This window comes from Ambystoma mexicanum, chromosome 10, assembly GCF_040938575.1.
Source record: "Ambystoma mexicanum isolate Mex_15411 chromosome 10, UKY_AmexF1_1, whole genome shotgun sequence".
In the NCBI taxonomy this organism is placed as follows: domain Eukaryota; kingdom Metazoa; phylum Chordata; class Amphibia; order Caudata; family Ambystomatidae; genus Ambystoma; species Ambystoma mexicanum.
The window spans coordinates 917,062,513-917,089,048 of NC_090932.1; the positions used below are offsets into that span (position 1 = coordinate 917,062,513).

At 48.3% G+C, this 26,536-nt stretch overlaps 1 protein-coding gene across 1 annotated transcript in view; it reads left to right on the forward strand.

Annotated features, from left to right (window-relative positions):
- The window catches only part of CCDC39 (coiled-coil domain 39 molecular ruler complex subunit), a 933,141-nt gene that overhangs the window by 363,491 nt on the left and 543,114 nt on the right, over positions 1-26,536 (forward strand). The window contains exon 11 of the mRNA XM_069618669.1: positions 962-1,126. Coding sequence (XP_069474770.1) covers positions 962-1,126 — 165 coding nt within the window. The remainder of the gene's footprint in view (positions 1-961; positions 1,127-26,536) is intronic.

Sequence of the window (26,536 nt, forward strand, 5' to 3'; positions counted from 1 at the left end):
CTAAAAGCTTGTACATTAAAAGCTGAATGCGCTTTCGGTGCGTATTCGGCTCGGTAAAAAAAAAAATCCTAGCCCATAATGGCGAACAAGGGGAGCAGGGGTGGTGGGGATGTGCCCCGCTCCCCTAGTTCGGCATTAAGGGCTGCAGGGCTGACCTCCACATATATTAAATGTAAAGCAGGGGACAAAAAGGCACATTCGGGAAAGCTCGAGTTACAAAATGCGAGCAAGTCGGCTCCGCTATTTTGTAACTCAAGCTTTTACAATACGGTCTTTTAACGTGGATCCATTGTCGATGTGTTAATTTTGGGGATTTTTTCTAAAAGTTCAAAAATTAATGTAAACATTTCACAAAGTTAGCTACTCGTACCTAAAACCCGCAGTGAGGAAGTTCCATTCAGTTATTTTCCCATTATTCTTAGACAATATAACTTTTGGTCCCCCCACTCTGTCTCTTCTGCAGACTTGTAAAATAAATGGGGGTGGGCGAATGTGATTTTTTTCAAAATTCTTAATGAGAATTAGGTAAAATTGTATTCTGACAAAATTAACATTGCTCAAATTTGGGAACTTGATTGTTCCCAAGCTATAAATTGCCATTTGTGATAACCTAATATATTTAAGGTAATCTTTCATATTACCTTTTCAAGGCCTTTGGCATTCTTTTCAGTTATGACATTGTAGCAGAATTGAAGAAAATCGTTTGGGCCAACTTTGTGTATTTCTTAATGTATTTATGTAATGTGCTGTGTTGAGCACCAGGAACCATATAAGCCTTGCCTTTAATCCCCTAGAAGTTAAAGACGCATAAGTAATGGAGTATCTCTTTAGAGTGCGCCAAGAAGCATCACAGGGATGAGCCCAAGCATTAGATGTGAATGAATACCCTTCATCTCCAAAAAATATCATAGGCTAAGCTGTTAACTGCCAATGCGGTTTTCTTTCTTTTTTTATTCTACAGGATTTTCAAATTCAGCAGCTGGAGCGAAGGTTATCTCGTTTAAAAGGAGAAACAAATAATGAAGAAAAGCATATACTTGAAGCCAAAGTGTCAGAACTCTCAAAAATCTGTGGCGATAAGAGGAGTGAATTAAACATTTTAAATATCCAGCACAAGAAACTTCAGGTTAGTATTTGTAATCATTGGACAACATATGTAAAAATATTATGAAATGCCCAAAGCACATTGTGGTGTTTCAATCTGAGAAACATATATGTACCTTTATTACTAAATTTGGCCCTCGTTCACCAATCTAAACTTTGTACACTCCCATGCCCCTCTGTGATGAATGAAATTAGCCCAGTCAGGCTGCCATAAAGCTGATTGTTCTCTGAGGGTTTTAAATGCTTTTTTGGTTTAGACGCACTAAGGTTCACATGAAGAAAAAAAACAAATTTCTTTTTTTTTTTTCATCCCCGCAGCACCATTTTCTCTCCTGCGTTCCCCGCTACACTGCGTTCCCCATTCACTTACCTGCAGTCCACTTCTCCCAGCAGCTGTGCTCGACCGCCCCCCCCCCCCACTCCCTCCCCCGAGCCTTCTCTGCCTCTGTGACGATTACTGCCATGTAAAAGATAAGGGACCTAAAAGTAGTTCTCGAGCCAATATTAGATTGTGGGCAGTTAGTTAAATAGCCACAAATTAATAGAAAAAGCTACTAGCTTCCTGTTAGGAGCAAATGCCTCAGTGGGGTTCTTTACGGCATGTAATATCACCATGGTTGAAGTTAAAGCCCTTGATTTGCTCATGCCTGTAATTTGTTGCTAGTAATTTCCACCACTGAAGCCCTGTCATCTCTGAGGTTATTGCTTAATTAGTAAAAGCTGACTGGGAACCACTTGAGACTTCTAGCCAATCCTTGCTGTAATGGCCTCTGCTGCCTTGTATTTTTCACCTGAAGACAGGGTGCTCTGTTGTAAAATCTAGGTGTCTACTAAATCCAGGTGCTTTGTGGTTTATTGTGCATCTCCAGAATTGCTATCAAGGTTCCAGGGCTGCTTATATTTTGTCACTTGATTTTTATACCCCTCACCCCCCCCAACCCGTCAACCGGACAAACTGCCCTTTTTGATTCCATTCCTTCCCACCCTCTTTATCAACCCTCTTCATCTCACTTCCCTTTTCCTTTGCTGTTTGCCCTTCTTCCCTTCACTCCTCAAAGGCCCTTATTAATTCTGCACCCTTCTTTCCCTCCCTTCACACAGACCCTTCAACAAAGCTAAAACTACTCGGTTTTCTTATGCTTGTTTTCTTTTTTTATTAGACTTTCATAGACAAAGAAATTCAAAGAAGGTAGATGGTTGTTAAACATATTTAAAATCGTATTTAAAGATGCCAGTCAATATATCTGGTGTTGGAGACAAGGGGGTGCACAGAAGTATATGAACACACAGACACATTCTGTTACTTGAGTTCCACATGCCTTTGTATAAGAATATAAATTTACAGACAAGATATAGATATTCTTCTAAGAAACTTCATGTGTCTCTGTCGATACATTCTAGAGTAGGATTTTGAGAATGATTAGGTGTTTAGAGCATACATTACCAATTGGCACAAGGAGGGATTCCAATCTGCTTTTTCGAACTACAGGTAAAGGTTTGAATTCTGAGAGAGCTGAAGGGAAGACTGCTTCCCTGTGCCTCCATTGCGCCTGGCCACCACTTTTGCCCCCAACACCCAGCTCCCTCTCAGCCACCTTCCTCCTGCCAATCTCACAGTCCCATACTAACCGGATACATCAACCTTCTGGCTCCCTCATTCCCCTCTGGCCCCCAAATTCTCCTCTAGCAACCATGGATGGAGAAAAGGGTCAGAATGTCTCAGATTTCTGTTTCGTCTGTCTTTCATGAAAGGAATAAAAACTTGTTTTCATTCCAAGTGTGATGCGGAGATGCAAATCACATTAATGACCTTTTGCGAGGGGGTCTAAGGGGTAGGAGTTGATCCTGCATGAAATGGCCCAAAACCGTTTTTAAAGAACCTTGATTTGTTCGGGTCTAACAACTTGGCCTATAGGGTCATTACCGGATGGTTCAGCACACCAAAGTGACTATTAACCCTTAAATGATACATTCCCTGGTCCATATTTGTATTGTTAGAAACACTTTCACCCCAGGATGTTGTAGGATAATTTAGTCAGGTGAATTTTTCACTCACCCCAAATCAGGCACGCAAAAGTTCTATTTATTCAGAAAACTTTTTTTTAATGAACCTGGGACATGCCAGTTTAACAGTGCTTATTGCCTACAGCCTCCCTTCCCTTTCAGGACAAGAACCACACAGGAGGTTTATTTATTAATGAAATATAATATAAGTAATAAAAACCAATTTAAAATATGAACAAATGATTATCTTAACCATTCAATGGATTGCTTTTCTCCTGCAGATTACTCCACAGATGGATATCCTTCGAGCGTCAGCTGCTCGAAAAAGCTTTCGACAGGGGGCGCAGTGTACTTCGACTTGGCCACCTATGCATCTTGACTCGATGTGGGGGTCATCGACTCCGGACGTGATGTCGGTTATCGTAAATACACCATGTCACTACGCCCTATACCTCAGTTTGTTTTTTCCGCGCACTAAGTGCGCTGCTCACTGAAACCTTTTTGTCATTACATTTTTCATCAAATGTGACATTTTTTCACAGGAATGTCTTCTCCCAAGGTGTCTGGTTTCAAATGTGGCAAGGACTGTAATTCCAAGATGTCTATTACCGACCCATGTGCTGTGTGCATGTCGTCCCTCTGTGTCTGTCACGTCACTGAGGATTGTGGTTCCTGCATGAAGATGAACCCCTCTCTCTGGGAGAGTGCGATGAAAGTGGCGCACGGTCTGCCCCGTCTAAGTCTCCAGCTCGCTCAGCCGCTCGGTCGTCAGAGCCCGATACAGAAGGGTCCACTCCCAAAAGGTGGACAGGCACCGAAAGAAAACCAAAAAAAAGATCACATTCCCGGAGTCATTCTCCATCCTCCTCCTCCCTCCACAAAAAGGAGTGTCGTCATCAGCGTAGGCACAAGTGTGACTCTTCCGAAGACCGCGGTAAGTCGTCATCAAGCCCAACATCTAGGGCAGAGTGGGAGGCCTTCAAAGAGCAGATGATTGAGATGTTTAAAGCAGCTGCAGGTACGACTCATGCCTCGGCACAGCAGGCCTCAGCAAATTCAATGGTGCCTGGTGATTCCGGTCCCAAGAAGTCTGTTTCGGTACCGATGCCCTCAGACTCGGTGGCAACAACTGCCAAAATGGTCACTTCATCGGAGCCGTTATCGGCGCTGTCATGCGCAAGTCCACCGGCACCGGTACCCGATCGTTCGTATGCCCTGCTGTCCTGATCCACATTTTTCAACACAATGTGGATGATGACTGCGACCAAGTACCTTTTCGTCTCAAACCAGCAGGTGGAGGCTGTTGGGGCACAGATGTTTTCTCTGACTAGGCCGATTTACTTGCCTTGGCAGATGGGCTGCGGGATGCAAGTGTCTCAGACACTTTTCTCAACTTAGAAATTCAACAAACCCATAACTAAGGACATGCAAATGTCCAGTACCGCACCACAGTAGACAGGGTGGTAGATGCCCTGGGTTTTGGAGCCCCAGCCAAACCCCTGTCCGGCTATGCACTCAGACATCCTTGACCAAGGGCCTCCAACAGAGAGGGCCTTGCCCTTCAACATAGCCATTGATGACCCTGTTGTTGCTCTGTTGTTGCCTGGTGGCAAAAGCCATGTTCAACCCCTATTGTGCATTTTGAATTCACTAAAACGTATAAGCCGACATGGGAAGATGCATCTTTCCTCTCCATCCAGCCGTTTCTGGAGGGCCTGGTTATCCAAGCTGACACGGTCAATACTAGACCCTCCACATCCACTCTTCTTATTCATAGGGACGGTAAAAAGCCTGACACTCTTACAAAGGAAGTTTTTGCATCGGACAGTATGGCCCTAAATGCTGTTAATTCTTCCTGTGCATTTGCAAAATACATTTTCGAATGGATTGTGTCCTCCTACGCGCCTGTTGCCTCAGTTCTGTTTTTCTGCACAGTTGCTTCGAAACATTTGACTCGCCTCAGTGATTTTTCAACTGCGTATTCGAGTTTACTGGACAACGTCTACCCCAAAAAACAGGTTTAAAAGATGTTCACATGGCAGGTCCAAGATGTCTATCACTAACCGGATATGTCTTTGGTGCTTGGGTACGGGCCATAAAGTTGATGACTGCATCTTGTGTCAGTCTATGATGGTGAAGACTTTAAAAAAGAGGAAGGGAAACTCGCCCTGGATAGGCCTTCTCCCAAATCCACTTCAACCACCCCATCGAAGTTAAGATCTTTGGAGGACAATAGTTCGAGAGAGGTTTCTCCTCGCCAGGCCAAGAAGCGCATTAAGCATGCAAATTGCTCCAGGTCGAGGTTGTGTCACTCTTTGTCGTCCACCTCAAGGAAATCCAGAAAGAGGCACAGGTAATCTTCCAAGCAAAACAGCCTCTGAAGCCGAGTTGGGAAATTTCCGATGAAAATGTCAGAGGTATTCACAAAGGCGGCAACACCTACTACTTTGGTTGGGTCAAAGAAGGCTTCCAACACATCAGGCTGATAGGGCGTTGTTGAAATCTTCTGTTTGTGCACCCAGGTAGAAAGATGTTGAGTGCTTTTAATGTACTCGACACCTTGGGTAAAACCGAAGCTATCTCCACTTCCTGCTGCTCCATCAAGGGTTTAAACATAGACATTGTTAAAACCATCAACATCTTCTTTGAGCCTGTCTAACGTTTTTAAGCCACAGACGAAAAAGGAGCCCTGTTAGGGAGAATTCTCTTATAAGGCTAATTTCCCAAACCTAGTGAGTCCCCCAGCAGCTTTGCTGGATTTGTGGGATTTGTTTTTTTCTCCTGCTAAGAGTGAGACTCTTTTCCTCCCACTCTTAGGCATGATTTGAGGTATGTCTTTGACATTTTGTGTGCTTATGGGCTATGGGGTCTTTTACTCCATAGGGTATCATCTGTTTTGCATGTGTGTTACACAGCACCCTCAGTGCAGTAACACAGGGGTGTCATAGTGACCCTCAAACATAGACTCCATACCCTGGGACTGACTACTTTCTCCCAGGGCATGTAAAGTCACCATTGACTTTACTACTCCGAAATTGTGAACAGAACCAGTACAAACCATCATATTGTGGAAGTACTGGAAGGGGTTGATTTCGATTGCCCCTGGGTCTGTTTTCAAGGGGGCACTGTCCAGTCCCCCCTTGTCGAGTTTCTGGCTGATGGAAGCGGTTACCACGCAAAATATTCCACCAGAATATTTCCTATGGGATTTTCCCATTGATTTTAAACGCACCACTTTTTGTTGCAATGTTAAAGATACCGCTGGTTTATTTATTTAATATTAAATCAACGGTTGGATCTTTTTGCCAGAACTCTTTTCTAAAATGGCGTTCGTGTCCGTCTCTGTAACTCTAACCAAGGTCGAGTCCTTTGTTCCACTTTTTGGCGGGCTTCTCCACAGAAGCCCTCCAAATGGTGTCACTCTGTCTGGGTTCCACAGGATGTGTGGGGAGGGGAATTGGCACCCTGGACTGCGTTGCCTTAGCAACCCAAGTCACACTCTATTCTGATTGGCCGAGTGTTGAGCCGCTCGGCTCACCACTTAGCATGTTTGAGTGACAGCTAGGCTGTTGAATGGGGGTTTTTCTGCATAAAAGCAGGGCCTTTGGGACTGGAACTTCAGAAGTCGCCACAGGACCTAAGAATCCGAAGAGGGAAGAAGCTGAGCCATCTGGAACAACGACACCACCGGTGGAGCCCTGCTGCAACAAATTCACCACTTTCCCAATGACAAGAGACAATCTTCTGCTGGACGAGTCTTCTTCCTTTGAGCTGGTGGGATCAACCAGTTTGCCCCTTTTGCCTTCCAAAGACGCCTCTTGGTCGAATCGCCCATGCCAAGCACCCCAGCGGCCGGATAGCCAAGCTTCACCACTTTGACCGCGAATAAAAGGAACGCACCTTTTAACCAATGAACTCCGCGGCTGGTTTCATCCCTGGGCAGTGCAACGACTCCAAGTTTCCTCCTCGACGAGATCCTCTCCTTCCCCTGGTCGAAACAATGAACTGCAACCACTGCCAGGAACAACTGCCACCGCTGGATCTTCCTCTCTCATTAAGGTACTGTGTTCTGCCTGGCCTCCCCTTCCACGGATTGCTAAATGTGACTCTTAAATCCTTGGCTTTCCAACTGGGTTGGCCCCATACCTTCTAACTTTACTTCTTGAATCACCCCAACCTCTTTTGAACATTCTGCAAAGACTTTTAGTGCATTTAAAACTGTGTGATCTTGGGCACATTTCGCTTTGCTCCATTTAAAGTGGGCCTGGCCTATGAACTTTGACTCTACAGTGTATACTGCCTTTACTCCTTTGCTTTGAACTTCTAAAAGTGTTGGGAACTGTTTTATTTCTATGCTCTGCCTTTTTCTCTCCCTTTAACTTAACTGTTGGAGTGCCATCTAGGTTACGCGCTCACATCTGTTTTAACAAATAGTGGTGTTTTAACTCTGACTTGTCTAATAGTTATCAAGGGAGATGTTTATACTTTACCTGACTGTGTTTTAACTTGCTTTTGATTTAGAGTGCTAGTGTATTGCCTAAAGTGTGTTTTAAATAAATAATTATATACTTTTGATACAAAGCTCTGGTCAGTGTTTGTTTGCTCTACTGTGTTTTTAGCCCTATTGTGTATACTCTATATATTGTCTACTCTTCTTGAGAGAAGTCTGACTGCTCAGCCACAGCTACCAGGTAAATCTGGGTGGTGCAGACTGCTACCAATTGGGTTTACTGCTTACTCCTATAGTCTTAATCTTTTTGCAGTGGTCCCCAAGGGAACTGCACAGGATTCTGCCTAACAAGCTCATTGACTTAAAGTCCATCTATGAAGAGGAGGAGGAACAGAGCCCATTGTTGTCGCACGCCTGGTGTCCCAGAAGGAGTCGAGAATGAGGAACCTGGTTGACACTCTTAAAGATGGATTTGGTTTGGACACATCTACAGAGGTGGAGTTTGGTTCTCCAGAAGGATCTGGGCAGGCAGATGCTTCTTAAAGATCAGTGATGTCAAAAGTCTTTCAATACCTTGGCTGGGGTAGAGCTGCTGTGGAGTTTGAACAGGATGACTTAACGGATGTCCTTGACAAGCTTCATGCAAAGAATCCCTTCCGTTTTGTGCAGCAGTGAGGAATCGAGTTCTAGATAATTGGGTAAAAGCAGATTCTACCCCTGCAGTGAATAAAGACTTTACCAAGAAGTACAGACCCATCACTATAGATCTGGAATTTCTATCCAAACACCCAATCCCGAAAGTTTGGTGGTGCAAGCTGCCTCTTCTTCCAAGGGGGCTGCATATGCCATGAATCCATCAGACAGGCATGACAAGAAAATTAACAGCCTGGGGAAGATAATGTTTTCAGCATGGAATATGGCATTGAAGGCTGTTAATGCCACTTGTGCTCTGGCTAGATTTTCTCACACTCTGTGAAGTTACTGCAATGGCTCCTGAGCCCATCCCTGATGGGGAGGAGAAAGAGAGTTTCCTCAATATAATACAGGATTGCAAAGGTGCTATGTGCCAGTCCTGCAATCTGGGTTAGTGTTGTAAATAGCGTCACGAGAACGCTGTGTACCTGTTCGTCCGGTTGGGTTCCTTGGTGATGAGGCCAGGCTGTCAGATGATCCGTGGAGACGTGACTGATGGCGCGGGGAACCAGCCCAACACCAGCCCGAATGGAACCGGATTGGAGGTGAACCGGCTCCCAACGCCACGGGTTGGCTCACCCCTGATTTGCGTGGCGTCAGGACAGTGCAAGCACTGACAGGGGGAGCCTCTGGGTAGAAGGTTCAAGGTCCACAGGAGGTAGTGTGATACTGACGGATGCTGATGAAGATCGGGAGACCCGAAGCAGAACAGTTCCTCCAGGAGCGACGACTAGGCAGCAAGAGGAGTAGGCTGGCAGGCGAGGAGAGCTGCGAGAACCAGAAGGAGCAATGGGAACTCTGAACCAGATGGAATCAGGAAGGACTGAGCCAGGCAGGCAGGAAAGGAATGACAGGGACCAGAACCAAGGAGGGCCAGCGGGAACTCAGAATCAGAAGGGAAGCAGGAAGGAGGGAGCGAGGCAGAACAGGTAAGGAGGCAGGGGTGCCCCAGGCAGAACAAGGGCAGAGGAAGACAACAGGAAAACGGGAAGGCAACACAAGGGCAGCGAAAACACGATCCGAACAAACCGCGTTGAGACGCGGTTTGGAAAAGGATCAGGGCTCCTTAAATAGGCCCACCAGCACCTGGGAGGCTTGCAACGCAAGCCGTGCCGCCTCCCAGGCATTGGATAACCCACAACGAGGCTTGAGCCGCAGATCTCCCCGAATCGAGCATCCTGCGCCCCGCGCATGCGAAGAGAGCGGACGCCTGCACATGCGCAAAGCAGTGCGCACAGGAGACCCGGAAGCGCCCGAGACCCAGGACAGCCCCGGACCCCGAAGCCGAAAGCGGGGATACAACCTCCAGGACAGGGAGCGCCGTAGCGGGTAAGGAGACCCCAGGACAGGCGGCGTGACACTATGCCCCCTCCCAGAAAGACCCGGGGCCCCAGGTTTCCAGGGAAAACGAAGAAAGAATTCACGGATAAGCCGGGGAGCGTGCAAATTACAGCGCAGCTCCCAAGTGCGATCACAAGCAGGATAACCCTTCCAATCGATTAAGAATTGGAGTACACCCCGACGAATCCGTGAATCACAGATCTCCTGAACCTCAAACTCAGGAACCCCCTGTACCAGAACAGAGGAGGGTCGTGGACCAGAGCGCCTAAAGACATCCTTCACATATGGCTTCAAAAGGGAGACATGAAATGCAGGGTGTATTCTCCAAGTGAGGGGCAGCACTAATCGAAAAGCCACTGAAGACAAACGTTTGGCAATCCTGAAAGGCCCATAGAACCGGGGTGCCAACTTAGTGGGTAAATTGCGAACAGGCAGGTTCTTGGAAGACAACCAAACCAGATCGCCCACCTGGAAATCGGGCTCTGTGGTTCGGCCCTTATCAGCCTGCTCCTTCATGCGCTCTCGTGTCTCCGTAAGGGTACTCCGGGCCAGGTCATGCTGTTTCTGAATATTGAAGACCAATTGATCCGCAGACGGAACAGTGCTGGGCACCACAGGTGAGAAGGGAACCATCTTGGGATATTGTCCGGCTGAACAAAAAAAGGGACTGATGCCGGTGGCAGTATGGGCCGCATTATTATAGGAAACTTCCGCCAGATCCAGGTACCTTAGCCAGTTTGACTGAGTGGCATTGGCATAGCAACGTAAGTATTGCTCCAGGGTTTGATTCGTCCTTTCGGTCTGACCATTGGTGTGCGGGTGATAGCCTGAGCTCAAGGCTCTGTGGATACCTAGATGATTACACAACTGATGCCAGAAAGAAGAAAGAAATTGGGAACCACGATCAGAGATGATCTTCTCTGGGAGTCCATGTAACCGATAAATGTTGTGTAGAAATGCCAAAGCCATCTGGGAGGAAGTTGGGATCTTCATGAAAGGAATGAAGTGTGCGTATTTAGTGAAGCAATCCACGACCACCATGACACAAGTGTGACCCTCAGAGGGCGGAGGCTCAACAATGAAGTCCGTGGCGATAGTATGCCAAGGGTAGGGTGGTGTTTCGGTAGGCTTAAGTAGCCCCAAAGGCTTTCTTCTGGGCGTCTTCGTCTGAGCACAGATTGGACAACTTTCCACATACGATTTTACTTCTTTGGCCCATCCAGGCTACCAGAATTGTCTGGAGATCAACTCCTGGGTAGCCTTGATACCACGATGACCAGCTACTTGAGAATCGTGAAAGCCATGTAGAATGTCCAAGCGAAGGGCAGTCGAGGGTATGTATAACCGGTTCAGAAAGAACAGAAAACCGTCACGTTTGCAGATCTGGGGTTTCTTCAGCAGATTGACACGTTCGGATCCCTCAAGGTCTCTTGAATGATCCTCTGGAGATGCGGAGTTAAGGTCAGTAGAAAGTGTTTGGGAGATATCATAGGCGTGTTCAAACCGACTCCCACTTCTTCCTTCTCCAAGGATCGGGATAAGGCATCAGCCTTCTGGTTCTGGGAGCTAGGAATGTATGTGATATTAAAGTCATAGTGAGAGAAGAAGAAGGCCCATCGGGCTTGGCGAGCGGTGCGACACTGCAATGATCGTAGGAACTGCAAGTTGCGATGGTCAGTATGGACTTCTACAGGGAAACGACCACCAAGCAAATGATGCCTCCACTCTTCGAATGCCGTCTTGATGGCCAAAAGTTCTTTTTCAATGACTGCGTAGTTCAGCTCACTGGAGGTGAGTTTCCGTGAGTAATAGGTCACAGGGTGTTCGTCGCCGGACGTAGGATGCTTTTGCAAGAGGACCACTCCAACAGCGAAGTTGGAGGCATCCGCTTCGATGAAATAGGGCATCTCATCGTTAGGATGGCGCAAAACAGGGGCTCTACTGAACGCTGTCTTTAAGCAATCAAAGGCTGTTGATGCCTCTTGATCCCAAAGGAAAGGTATCTTAACACTGGTCAGACGTGTCAATGGGGCCGTGACCTGTGAAAACTGTGGAATAAAATGCCGATAAAAGTTGGCGAACCCCAAGAACCGCTGAAGGGACTTCAAATCTTGTGGTTGTTTCCAATTCTGGATAGCCTTCACTTTGGCCGAATCCATGTGTATACCTGCATTGCTGATTACGTATCCCAGGAACTCCATGCTATTCCGATGAAACGAACACTTTTCGGCTTTGGCGTACAAGTGATTACGTGACAGTCGCAGAAGTACTTCACGGACATGCGAGACATGTTCCTTCAGATTGTCCGAGAAGATCAGGATGTCATCCAGGTAAACCCAGACCGAGATGCCAACCAAATCGCCAAAGACGTTGTCCATAAACCGTTGGAAGACGGCTGGGGCATTACACAACCCGAAGGGCATTACCATGTATTCATAGTGCCCAAAGGGTGTCTTGAATGCCATCTTCCACTCGTCGCCCTCTTTGATTCTAACCAGGTGGTAGGCTCCCCGGAGATCCAACTTAGTGAAGACATTGGCAGAACGTAAGGACTCCATGATGTTCCGAATCAAAGGTAATGGGTACCTGTCCTTGAGTGTTATGTCATTCAATTGGTGGTAATCGATACAGGGCCGCAGGGTCCCCTCTTTCTTTTTGACAAAGAACAGCGGGAAACCGGCTGAGGATTTGGAAGGTACGATGTAACCCTTCTTAGAACAATCATCCAGATAATCCCGGAGTACCTGTTTTTCTGACTGAGTTAGAGAGTATAACTTCCCATGAGGAATCCCAGCACCAGGAATCAGGTCTATGGGACAGTCAAATGTCCTGTGAGGAGGAAGAGGTATTTCTCCGGGCTCAGAAAACACCATACAAAGGTCGGCATAAACATTCGGAATCTGGGACAAGAAACATAAAGCAGATGAGTCCCCTCCCGGGACTAGAGGGATCGAGGCTGTAGACTTCAAGGATGTGTTGTAGCAGCAACATTCACAGAGGCAAAAGACAGAAACAAACTTCAAAGTGCGGGACTCCCAATTGATTGTAGGATTGTGTCGCAAAAGCCAAGGCAGTCCCAAAACCACTGGATACGAAGGTGACTTGATGACGTCGAGGGCTATCCTTTCTTCATGCCCCTTGATTTGCAATAGCATGCCGACTGTATGCAACCGGATTGGACCGGAAGCCAAAGGTGTACCATCGATGACCTCTACCGGTATAGCAGTTCTTCTGGTAAGTAAAGGCATACCAATGTTGATGGCGAATGCCTCGTCTATGTAGTTTCCGGAGGCCCCGCAATCTAATAGACTATGGACATCAACCGTTTTATCAAGCCACTTCAAAGTGATCTCTAGAATCATCAAGACGGCGGGCTGCAAGGGGGCAGTTGTAACCCAGGTCTGGAAAGGTCTGAAAGCAAGAAAGGACCTGTCGTAGCCTTTCCCTTAGACGACAGGTCTTCTAGTTTCCCCCTTTCTTGATAGGACGCAGAGGGCAGGTACCCAGAAAATGACCAGCACCTCTGCAGTACAAACACAGTCGCTGACTTCTCCTGCGCTTCTTCTCCTCTTCCGATAAAGGGCCCCTTACAGCTCCCAGTTGCATTGGTTCCTGGGCAGAATCCGAAGGTGCTGACATCCCAGTAGGTAGAGTCAGTGGTCTGAGGTTTCCCTTCTCAAACCGTCGTCTCTCTCCTTTTCTCTCGGCCAACCTCTGGTCTATCCTCAAAACTTGATCAATAGATTTCTGCAGATCGTCAGGTTCAGGAATGTGTAACAATTCATCCTTGTATTCCTCTCTTAATCCCCGGCGAAACAAGGTCTTTTGCGTTACCTCTGGCCATAAGGAGTCAGTTGCTAATTGACGGAAACGGCTGATGTAAGAGATGTCGTCAGTATTGGCTTGTTGTAGGTCCATCAATTGGTTCTGTGCTGCTGAAGCCAGATTGGGGGATTGAAACACATCCAAGAATGCCTTCTCAAAGGCTACAAAATCATTCAGGATTGGGTTATTGGTAACGACCAAAGGAGTTGCCTAGGCAAGCGCGTTTCCAGACAAGTTGCCCAATATGTATCCGATCTTGGCCTTGTCATTGGTAAAGTGAGTTGAACGGAAGAGAAAGTGTATGCGGCAATGGTTGCAGAATTCACCCACACGGCGGGGATCTCCATCGAACTTGATGGGAGCAGTGTTAGCCATGGGACTTTCGAGCTGTGTAATGGCACCAACGTTCTGTGTCACCATTTGGCGTAATGTTACATTCTCCTGACGGAGTGCCGCCATCTCAGCACGAAGCGCTTGAAGCTCAATACGAAGACCCGGATCCTCTTCCATCGCAGAGTCCGAGGTGTCTGAAGACAGGCGTCTCAATCTGTTGTAAATAGCGTCACGAGAACGCTGTGTACCTGTTCGTCCGGTTGGGTTCCTTGGTGATGAGGCCAGGCTGTCAGATGATCCGTGGAGACGTGACTGATGGCGCGGGGAACCAGCCCAACACCAGCCCGAATGGAACCGGATTGGAGGTGAACCGGCTCCCAACGCCACGGGTTGGCTCACCCCTGATTTGCGTGGCATCAGGACAGTGCAAGCACTGACAGGGGGAGCCTCTGGGTAGAAGGTTCAAGGTCCACAGGAGGCAGTGTGATCCCGACGGATGCTGATGAAGATCGGGAGACCAGAAGCAGAACAGTTCCTCCAGGAGCGACGACTAGGCAGCAAGAGGAGTAGGCTGGCAGGCGAGGAGAGCTACGAGAACCAGAAGTAGCAATGGGAACTCTGAACCAGATGGAATCAGGAAGGACTGAGCCAGGCAGGCAGGAAAGGAATGACAGGGACCAGAACCAAGGAGGGCCAGCGGGAACTCAGAATCAGAAGGGAAGCAGGAAGGAGGGAGCGAGGCAGAACAGGTAAGGAGGCAGGGGTGCCCCAGGCAGAACAAGGGCAGAGGAAGACAACAGGAAAACGGGAGGGCAACACAAGGGCAGCGAAAACACGATCCGAACAAACCGCGTTGAGACACGGTTTGGAAAAGGATCAGGGCTCCTTAAATAGGCCCACCAGCACCTGGGAGGCTTGCAACGCAAGCCGTGTCGCCTCCCAGGCATTGGATAACCCACAACGAGGCTTGAGCCGCAGATCTCCCCGAATCGAGCATCCTGCGCACCGCGCATGCGCGGAGAGCGGACGCCTGCGCATGCGCAAAGCAGTGCGCGCACAGGAGACCCGGAAGCGCCCGAGACCCAGGACAGCCCCGGACCCCGAAGCCGAAAGTGGGGATACAACCTCCAGGACGGGGAGCGCCGTAGCGGGTAAGGAGACCCCAGGACAGGCGGCGTGACAGTTAGATACGGCAGATTGCATCTGTCGCTCCATGGCAGCAGGCACTGTTTTAAGGATGTTCTCATGGCTGCGGAAGTCTGATTTTGCACCTGATGTGCAAGCTAGAGTTTTGAATATGCATTTTGAGGGTTCTCTGCTTTTTGGTTCTAGGGCGGATGAGAGCTTAGAAAAGCTGCAGTCTTCAAAAGCTGCTAAGTCTTTAAGTGCTGCAATTCGTCAGCCTCAGCGAAGCCGCTCGACTTGTCAGGTTTGGAGTTGTCGGCCCTTTCGGTTTTACTCCTTTATCATAAAATCAAGTGGACAGTTGTCTCAGAGAGGACAGAGGACGCAGCCTCATGGTTCACAAGGATCTGGAGGCAGGATTGCTTCAAACCCTCTGCCTTTTTTGCCGTCTGCAGCCTTCATGAGAAGGAAGCAGGTTATCTCAGCATCTGGAAGAGTGGCAAAGTATTACTTCTGATGCTTGTACACTGCAAACAGTTACTCATGGTTATTGTCTTACTTTTTTAAAAAGGCCTTCAGACTGTCCCCCAAGAGGTCAGTCATTGAAGAATCCAGATCTGCTCCTCTTACATGAGATTTTAATCCTGTTAGAGAAAGGTCAGTCAAATTGGTACCTACGGCAGAAAGGAATCAAGGCTGGTACTCACCTTATTTTGTGATCCCCAAGAAGGATGGAGGATTGCAACCTATCTTGGACTTGTGCTGCTTGAACAAGTTCCTGAGGAAGGTCAAGTTCAAGATGTATACTCTTTCGCAGATCTTTCAGGCCCTTCAGCTCCAGGATTGGATGGTGTCATTGGATCTCCAGGATGTTTACTTCCATGTGCCCATACATTGCAAGAACTGGAAGGACTTGAGATTCGGCATTGGAAATTCTCACTATCAGTTTACAGTTCTGCCTTTCAGGCTCACCTGCGTCCCAAGGGTTTTCAACAAGTTCATGGCAGTGGTGGCATCGAATCTAAGGAGGGGAGGGATTCACATCTACCCCTACCTGAATGATTGGCTGACCAGAGCCTGTTCACCAGAACAGACTCTTGACCATCTCAATAGCACCTGCCACTCTCCCCACTTGCTGTGCTTTGACCTCAATTTCAAGAAGTCCTAAACGACATCTTGCCAAAAGCTTCAGTTTATCAGAGTGTTCCTGGACTCTTCCTTGGGGAAAGCTTTGTCACCTGAGATAAGGGCTCAACACATTTCGCAGATGGTAAACAATTTCAGAGTGCACAACATTTACCATCTGTGGATGAGGTCTCTTCAGTGGACCCTCAAATCCCAGTGGTCACAGTTCTCCGGCAGGATGATGGACCTTCTTCAGTTCCTGAGCAGGGTTGCACAGGATCTACTGTGGTGGGCCTGCAAGGAGAATGTGTTGAAGGGAGAAACTTTTAGGCACTTTGGCCAGAGATAACTGTGGTTACGGACTCCTCCTTCACGGGTTGGTGTGCACATGCTAATGATCTGACAGTCATAGGTCGCTGGTGGCTAGTCACTGTCAGAGTCCAGACTATGCATAAACCTTTTAGAGCTGAGGGCAATCAGACTGTCGCTGATGGCCTGTCTGCCATCTGTATGGGGAAGGAAAGAGTGTCCAGATAATGACGGACAACACAGTGGCCATCTTGTACCTCAACAAGAGAGGAGGTTTAGGGTTGCTACCATTGTGCAGAGAAACCATGTAGCTCTGGTTTTGGGCACTGCAAGAAGGAATCTCTCTATCGTCCGTTCACCTAGTCTGAGAGGAGAACACGGCAGCGGATACTCTAAGCAGCCAGACCTCCATCTCTGACGAGTGGGAGTTACTTCAGGAAGTCATTCTAGAGATCTTTGACCTTTGGGGAACCCCTAAGGGTGGATCTGTTTGCATCCCGTGTCAACAGAAAGTGCAACCTGTCCTGCTCAAGGGAATTTCCTCAGAGAGAAGCTCTATGAGACGCGTTCATAGTGGAGCGGGAGTTTCCACTAATGTATGCATTTCCTCCAGTATCAGTCATTCTTCATGTTCTCAGGAGGTTGAGAAAGTTCGGTAAATCCATGATCCTAATTGCTCTGGGTTGAGCCAGGAGGATGTGGTACGCAGAACTTCTGGAAATATCCATCTGTTCTACATTTAGCCTTCCTCAGAGAGAGGGTTTGCTCACTCAAGAAGGAGGTCACCTCCTCGACCCAGAAATCGGAACTCTGAACCTCCACGCCTGGTTTCTAAAAGGTTGAGAAACAGAGATGGGAACTTCCAAAAGATGTAATGGAGGTGTTGCTTTCGGCCAGAAGACCAGCGACAAAAGCTATATACTGCTGCAGTTGGAACATGTTTTGTAGCTGGTGTAGAGATAAGGAAATTGACCCATAAATTTGTGACACACCGTAAGTGTTATCATTTCTTCTGCACCTGACCCATCAGGGGCTTCAGGTTTCTGCTGCTAAGGGCTATCTGACTGCGCTGCCCATTGTCAAGAATTAGCCAGAACAGGCCTCCTACTTCAAACTCCCTACTGTCCTCCAATTTCTGAAAGGGTTCACTAATATATTCCTGCCGGTTTCCTTTATTTTTGTGGTCTGGGGCCTCAATTTGGTCTTGAACTTCCTGATGGGAGATCCTTTACAGCCTCTTCATTCATGTCCTCTCACAATGCATTCTTTAAAAACGGTGTTTTTAATAGTTATTACCTCTGCTCACAGGGTTACCGAGCTCCAGGCTGTGTTGTCTAAGCCACCATTTCCTGTTGTATTTAAGGACAAGGTAGGCCTGAGTGTTTGCCCTTCTTTTCTACCAAAGGTGTTTTTAGAATTTCATTTGTCACAAAAGATTATTTTGCCTACTTTCTACACTCCTCCTTAGACTCCACAGATTGGATCCCAAGAGAGCGTTAAGCTTTCATAATAACAGACTCTCTAAATTAAGATAGCATGATCGGGGGCGTGGCCAACTACGAAGCGATGCGGACGCGAGTCCCTTCTGCTCCCATGGCCGCCGCACACATCCTGATACTACAGCCTGAAATCCTTTCCGAATCAGCACTGAATTAACACGCCTGAAAGCGGAACATCTGGGGCACCAGCGAGTGAAATGCGCTCTCTTGTAGTGCCTGCTGCACCGATTCCTGGCTGCTTGAAGACTGACCGTGTTACTGCTGTTAGCAGTCAAAATGGCAGCGAGGGAAGGCTTGTGACCGCGATCCGGAGCGTAAGGAAGCTATACTAAAACGAGACCGGGGTCGCAGCGGCTGCCGCACCATAGCACACCAAAAGCTGTGGTGGCACCAGTTGCCTCTGGAGCGACAAAGCCGTTGCAGGAGTAGAACCGCCCAAACACACTTTGGGTGACCCGGCGTGGCGCTGGAAGGCTCTGACGCCGTTCGCACTGATCAGACAGTGTGGAGCTGGGAGTCTGCCCAACACGAGCGGGCGATATAGAGATGGTTCCGTGATCACCATCTTGGTAGTGAACCCGCACACACTGCTGCCGATGACACCTGAGGGAGCAATTGCATCGCTGACACACACTGTGGTAAGGAATCCGGGAGTGCGGGGATTCACCATTCTGGCGACGTACCAAACTACTCTGATGCACACTCTTGCTATGGCACTTTCGCCCGTAACATAGGCGGTCACTCCTGCAGCAACATAGGTCGTCCTCAAAGAGACTCCTCTACAACAGACACAGAGCCGATAACCAGGTGAGAACACCCTAAAAGTGCTGCACACAACAGTCCCTATACAAACTGTGCTGGTATGCCTGACCCCAGCCCGCCGTAGTGTAGCGGTTTGACTCAGCTCGGGACTGTGTTGCCGTGAGACCTTGTGCTGAGGGGCTGAAGTGGGTCTGCCCTCGTGTGAAGTATTGAAGTGCTTCATTGAGCCGGAACACTGCTCCCAAGTGCAGTGGGCGTCGCACCAGACTAACCTGCGCCTGAGAAAGGGTCAACTGGTGCGTGGCGCTGTGAACTGCTATCCCAGCCCCGGTCGCTGTCAGCAGTGACCCAGGGGTGTAAAGGAGACTAAGCACATTGTATGCAACAAAGCGAGGTGCACCCCGCGCAAGTTTGAGGCCCCCCGGGTGGAAACGACTACCGAGCAAATACACATAACACCAGGGACCATCCTTCCCATACCCACACAGCGTGGCTCGACTGCACAGGGAGTGGGAATCCTGTTATTCAAGGTGCTACAGTGTCTAACACTGCCAAACAAGCTCAGCGAGCGTTGGCGATCTCACCTAAACGTCCTGTCAGCACAGCCAACGGGAAGGATGTAGCTCCAAAACTCCCCCCCCCCCCCGAGACAGTTGAGGATCGCGGGATCCACAGCCAGGGCCTGCAGGGTAAATTGAATTGATCCACCACATGCTTGCCAGGGGCCTGTGCTAGCTACACAAACGGAGGCAAGAGGTGGGGTTTGGTTGAACTGGCAAAGTGGATCCAGCGCACCAGCAAAAGTGCCCATGCACCTAAAAGAAGGCGAGACTGCCCTAGGAACAAAGATGCTGGATGCACCAGTGGATTAAACACACTGCGCAGTTACCACCGCAGTTATTCAAGCGGAACATTGCGGATGGTGTCGCTCAGCGCAAACACAAGAGGAAAGCGCACAGGGGTGAGCAGATGACCTACCCTGCCGCGACCACAAGTGCTGAAACGATCCACAGCATGTGACGAGTAACCACAAGCAAATTCACCGCACAAACCAGGCGAATGGAGAAGCTAGTCCAAACAAAGGCCAGGACTGGAACAACTCAACAGTGGAATATAGGCCCGACCAAGGGTCCTGCCACGGACACTACATACTGCCACCCATGCCGTAAACCCCCGCTCTGCCAACAGGCAATGCCCGCATCTAACATGGGCAAAGATAAGGCCAGGAAACAGCCCTTGCAAAACAGGATCGACCAATACACGATGCCCACTATGCAAGCTCAGGATGGTCACGACCCGACAGGCGCAGTGGCCGAAGCAGAAAGCACACTATCCTTGAAAGACGTCACGGCCGCTATAGCGGACTCACGTGTATCCATGGAACAAAAAATGGAGGCATGGACATGTCGCTCCTCCACCATGACCTGCAGAAATTGACTTCCCGCACTGGAGAAGCAGAGCAACGCATATTGGATGGGGAAGACTGGATGCGTGAGTTGCACCAGCAAATGCCCAGCGTCAATTCAAGGCTCAAAACAATGGAGGAAAGAGTGGATGAGGGAGAGGGAAGATCCAGGCACAACAATATTCGAATTCTAGGACTGCCCGAAAAAGCGGAGAGCCCGAGTATGGAACTTTTCCTGGAACAGTGGCTTGCAGGCATTTTCGAACTTGACTCCTGCTCCAAATTTTTCTCTATAGAAAGGGCCCATCGCATGCTGACAGGAAAGCCGGTGCCTGGTGCCCCACCGCGCACCGTGATTGCAAAACTCCTGAATTACAGGGACTGAGACGCACTACTCTTGCGGGCACGCGCTAATGGCACATTGACCAACAATGGTTCCAAACTAGCTTTCTTCCTGGACTACACCAGGGAAGTACAGAAAGCCAGGCAATCATTTGATCAGCTTAAGAAGCAATTGCAAACATTGAATGTCAAATACGGACTGCTGTTCCCGGCCCAACTCAAAATATACCATAAAGGTACAACGGTCCATTTCACTGACCCTAAAGGAAGCTTGGACGTGGGCAGAGCAGCTCATTGAGGACTGGATCATCCTGGAGAGGAGGTAGAATGAGGGGCAGAGGAGCCTGGCTATGTACTAAGTGGCCTCCTGAGGTACATTGAGAGTCCGCTGGTGACGGGCAGAAAGGAGGAATCCACGCTAACCAAGGATATTTAATGTTTTGGCGGCCACCTGAGGTACTGCCCCGCCCTGGTGTGATCTGCACTCCAGACCCAGAAGTCTGGGGTCTCTTGTAATTGCTGGGGTAAATAAGTATTACTTTGTATGTTCAACAGCTAGTTTGTGAAGGCTGTCCTTGTGGTTCGGGCGACAGATGCTTCAAGTTGGGTGGAGTATGGGGAAGGGGGAACGAAGTTTTAAAGTTGTTATTGGCAAGGGGTCCGGAAACCAAGTCACATATATCCTTTTAGAAATGCAACACATAGCAGAACTATCATGTCACCACTCACAGGCTGAACACAGCATGGCACACTCTGGCCCACACCCAGTCTTTGATGGCCATACATAGCACTGAAGTCAGAACTCTACGGTTCTTGACGTGGAACGTCAACAGGCTGGGCAGCAGGATCAAAAGGCGTCTAGTGTCATAACTCCTAAACAGACACACAACGGATGCAGTACTCCTGACCGAAATGCACCTAGCAGGCACAGCATGCAACCTAATCAAACAAACTACTGCATAGCAATACACGCTGGCTTTATCTCGAATTCAACCAGACCAATGCGGCTTTATGCCACAGAGATCCACGCGTATGAATATGCACAGATTGCACTCGGCACTGGAGAAAGCAACTACCCTCCGGGGCCCCCTAGCCCTACTGGCAATAGACTTTGAAAAAGCCTTTGATTCAGTATACTGGGAGGCACTGTGGGAGATAATGCGCTGCATGGGTTTTGGCCAACAGTACATGGGCTGGGTGCAGCTTCTCTATAGTACCCCTGAGGCAGAGGCAAGAGTAAATGGGTGGCCATCTAGTCCCTTTAAGTTAGGCAAGGGGACGCGGCAGGGTTGTCTCCTGTCAGCGATGCTCTTCACATTGGCAATAGAGCCTCTCGCCGGACTATTAAGAGATGCACAGACATGGGGCGGCTTCCGGTTGTCAGACGAATGGGAAGACAAAGTCTCCCCATATGCAGATGACTTGCTAACTTACCTAACGGACCCTGCAATCGCCTGCATTATAGTAACATGCCTGGTCGAGAGATATGGCCACTTCAGTGGCCTGCGAGTAAATTGGTCTAAACCCATATTTCTCCCGATTGGTGATGGTGATGGTGCTGTGCCGTAGAGCTGTCCCTACCGAGTTGAAACAGGTCAATTTAGATATCTAGGAGTGGAAATTACGAATAACTTGGATGAGTACATGATGAAGAACCTCCACCCGATTGTAGAGAGATTCTCGGATGATGTCCGGCACTGGATCTCACTGCCTCTAACCCTGCTAGGCAGAGCAGCACCATTTAAAATGTTGGATCTGCCCCGGTTGCTGTACATACTACAGAATGCCCCATTGCCCATTCCGCAAAATGAGTTCCACAAATTCGAGCGCATACTCGGGAAACCTTTATAGGGTGGGGGACATCCACGGATAGCACTTACCACGCTACAGATATCTATATGGGAGGGAGGAATAGGACTTCCCTGCTTGCAAACCTATTACTGGGCCAGTCAGATGGCTGTAGTGAATGATATGATACATGGCGAACCATCATTGCTGCACATTAGGACAGAAGGCAAGTGGAGACTGGGGAAATCCCTACTGCAGTGTTTATATGGTGAAATTCGGTACATGCCTCCCCGAAGTATGCTAGCGCACAAGGCAGTAATCTGGATGGAGACGCACAAGTATATGGGATGGGATAAGAAAATAACCCCAATATAACCATTATGGGGAAATAGAAATATCCCTGAATTGAGTAAACTCCCTAGATGGCTCAACTGGGGGATGCAGGGGATCACGAAAGTTGGTGATGTAATCACGGAAGGCAAGTTAGTGCAATTTGAAACCCTAACGTCATGCTTCCACCTCCCAACCACTGAAAGATATAACTGCACGCAGCTGCAACTCACACTACAGACCCACCTCCCCGCACTGGCTAACATGCCTGAGTGTACGCCAATGGAGCGAAATATAGTCCTGGAGCGGGTTGATAAGAAACTTACCTCTGTGATGCACAGTGCCATAACCTCCTTTGCCACAACTAAACTATCAAGTTTAAAATCTAAATGGGAAAGAGATGTGGGCGTCATCCCACCGGAGGACTGGGTCACAATCCTGATGTATCCTCGTGAAACAGCCATATCATCCAGGCTCTGACTTGTTCAGTTTAAAATACTACACAGAATATATTACCCAAGAGTAGCACTCTAGCGTTGGGGGGGAAAACTACTGATCCACACTGTCTGCCTTGCAAACATGAAGAGGGCACCTTCTTCCATATATTGTGGGAGTGCACAAGCATCCAACAGTACTGGCAAAGCTGCTGTGATGTACGTTCACAAGTTCTGGGCAGGATTGTTCCCAGAGAACCAAAGCTATTGTTGTTGGGGGTGGAGGAGGAGGGGGAATTGTCACGTTATGACAAATTGTTCCTATCAACTGCCACAGAACTGATCAAGAGGAATGTTGCAAGACTGTGGGGATCTGATGTGACCCTGCAGTACGAGCATTGGATCACAGATGTGAATATGTGTATTGCAATGGAGCAGAGGGTGTACACTGCAAGAGGCTGCCCAGGCAAAGCACAAAAGATCTGGCAAAAATGGGAAGACGCTCAATAGCCTGTCACAGCCAAGCAAAGAAGACCATGCTAGGATGCTGTGCTGCAAATGCTGGAAACGTATTATGAAAAGGTTGACTGTTTCCTTGGACCCTATATTTATGCCTAAGTTTATGTTCCAGTTAGTAGTAGTCACTGACGAATTCAATGCGAGTCCGTTAATGTAAATGTGATGTTTGTATTTCAGTTTACAAAACCAGTAAAGTGTATTAAATTAAAAAAAGATAGGATGATCAGCTCTTTGTGGGCTGTGCTAGCCACAGGATGGGGCAGGCTGTTACCATACAGACCATGTCTCGGTGGAAAGTTCCTGAGGACTGAGGGCTCATTCCAGTAGAGGGGTGGCTACTTCCCCAACCCTCCAGAGAGGGGTACTAGTACAGGACATTGTTAAGGCCGCCACCTGGTTTTCACTGCATAACTTCACAAGGCATTATTGCTTAGACTCTTTCGGGCAGGACGCTACATTTGGGAAGGCTGTTCTTCACAGCATAAATCAGAAATAAATTCTCCATTCCCCCCCTCCTGCAACATACTGCTTTGGGAGTCTATCAAAGATTAGCAATATGTGGGAGGACACAATACAAATTACTTACCCCATGTAATGTTCTTTGAACTGGATGTTCCTCCCACATATACCTTATCGCCCTCCCAACCTTACCTCTCTTTCATCTTGGACAATTTCCGTGATTTACACCTTCCTCTTGCTTAATGCTCACGTCTTTTTCATTTTCGAGACTGTGCAAGACATGGTCTTGCACAAGTGGGAAGTGTGCCAAGAAGTCTTAAAGGAGATCTTCGCTCAGTGGGGTACCCCGATGGTGGATCTGTTTGACACAGAGTCCAACAGGAAGAACAAACAGTTTTGCTCGATGGAATTCCCAGCGAGAGGCACACTGGCAGATGCATTTCCAATGGAGTGGGGCTTCGAGCTCCACTATACCTTCCCTCTGATTCCCATCATTCATTGGGTTCTCAGGAGGTTGAGGAGATTTCGAGCAACCCTGATGTTGATTGTCATGGATTGGGCGTGGAGGACATGGTGCTCTGAGCTTCTGGACTTGATTATCGGCCCACCTCCGGCTGCCTTATTGGCTGGACCTCTTATCTCAGTTGGAGGGTCGGGTAATCCACGCAAATCCGGAATTCCTCAATCTGCATGCGTGGCTCTCGAGAGGATGAGGTATGATGACTGAGACCTGTCAGAGTGGTACTTGAGATGCTAGTGTCTGCATGCAGACCTTCAACAAGATCGGTGTGTGCGTGCAGCTTGGGAAGATTCAAGGTGTGGTGCAGGGAACGCGAGATTGATGCCATCTCTTGCCCCACCACTGCAGAAATGGAGTTTCTTATGTCACTGGCCTTGTCGGGCCTTCAGGTTACAACAGTCAAAGGATACTTGGAGGCTTTGTCTGTTTCACAAAAGGTCTCTGCATCAAGGGTCTTTCTTTACGATCCCGGTTGTGGCCCAATTTCTGAAAGGTCTTGTGAATATGTTCACGCCTGATCTCTTCGTGGTTGCAGACTGGGACCTTAATTTGGCTCTAATCTTTCTTATGACCGCTCCATTTTAGAGTGTACATTCATGCCCTGCCGTTTCCTGATTTTGAAGACTGCTTTTTTGATGGCGATTACATCAGCCAGGTGGGTTAGTGAGTTACATGTCCTGTCTTGCAAATCACCATACCTGTATAATAACCCGCCTCCTCACCCCTGCAAGGAGGAGGAGAGGTTCCATAGCAAACCACACTGCAGAGAAAGATCTACCACCGGTTATCAGAGCCCACTCCGCTAGGGGTGTGGCCCCTTCTTCAGCACTGCAGAGAGGTGTGCCATTACGGGACATCTGCCGAGCGGCGACATGTTTGTCGCTGCACACGTTCACCAAACACTATTGCCTGGATGTGGCCCATGGAGCTGACACTCGCTTTAAGAGGGTGGTTTTACAAAGTTTCCTGGTTTAGAGACTTTCATCCTGCCTCCGCGATACAAACTGCTTGGGGAGAATATCTGATGCGGTATCTGTTGGAGAAAAGCAAACCTGTGAAGGTGAAATTAATTATCGGTGTTAGGGAGAATTCTCTCATAAGGCTGATTCACCAAACCTAGCGAGTCCCCCAGCAGCTTTGCTGGATTATTGGGTTTTTTTTTTCTCCTACTAAGAGTGAGACTCTTTTCCTCCCACTCTTAGGCATGATTTGAGGTATGTCTTTGACTTTGTACGTGCTTATGGGCTATTGTTTTTTTTTCTCCATAGGGTATCATCTGTTTTTGTGTATGTGTTACACAGCGCCCTCAGTGCAGTAACACAGGGGTGTCATAGTGACCCCCAAACATAGACTCCATATCCGGGACTGACTACTGTCTCCCAGGGCATGTAAAGTCACCATTGACTTTACTAGTCCAAAATTGTGAACAGAACCAGTACAAATCATCAAATTGTGGAAGTACTGGAAGGGGTTAATTCGATTGCCCTTGGGTCTGTTTTCAAGGGTGCACTCTCCAGTCCCCCCTTGTCGAGTTTCTGGCTGGTGGCAGTGATTACCACGCAAAATATTCCACCGTAATATTTCCTATGGGATTTTCCCATTGATTTGAAACGCACCACTTGTTGGTGCAATGTTAAAGATACTGCCGGTTTATTTATTTAATATTAAATCAACGGTTGGGTCTTTTTGCCAGAACTCTTTTCTAAAATGGCGTTTGTGTCCGTCTCTGTAACTCTAACCAAGGTCGAGTCCTTTGTTCCACTTTTTGCCGGGCTTCTCCACAGAAGCCCTCCAAATGGTGCCACTTTGTCTGGGTTCCACAGGATGTGTGGGGAGGGGAATTGGTATCCTGGACTGCGTTGCCTTAGCAACCCAAGTCACACTCTATTCTGATTGGCCCAGTGGTGAGCTGCCTGGCTCACCACTTAGCATGTGTGAGTGACAGCTAGGCTGTTGAATGGGGGTTTTCTGCATAAAAGCAGGGCCTTTGGGAGTGCAACTTCAGAAGTCGCCACAGGACCTAAGAATCCGAAGAGGGAAGAAGCTGAGCCATCTGCAACAACGACACTACCGGTGGAGCCCTGCTGCAACAAACTCACCACTTTCCCAACAACAAGAGAAGATCTTCTGCTGGACGAGTCTTCTTCTTCTGAGCCGGTGGGACCAACC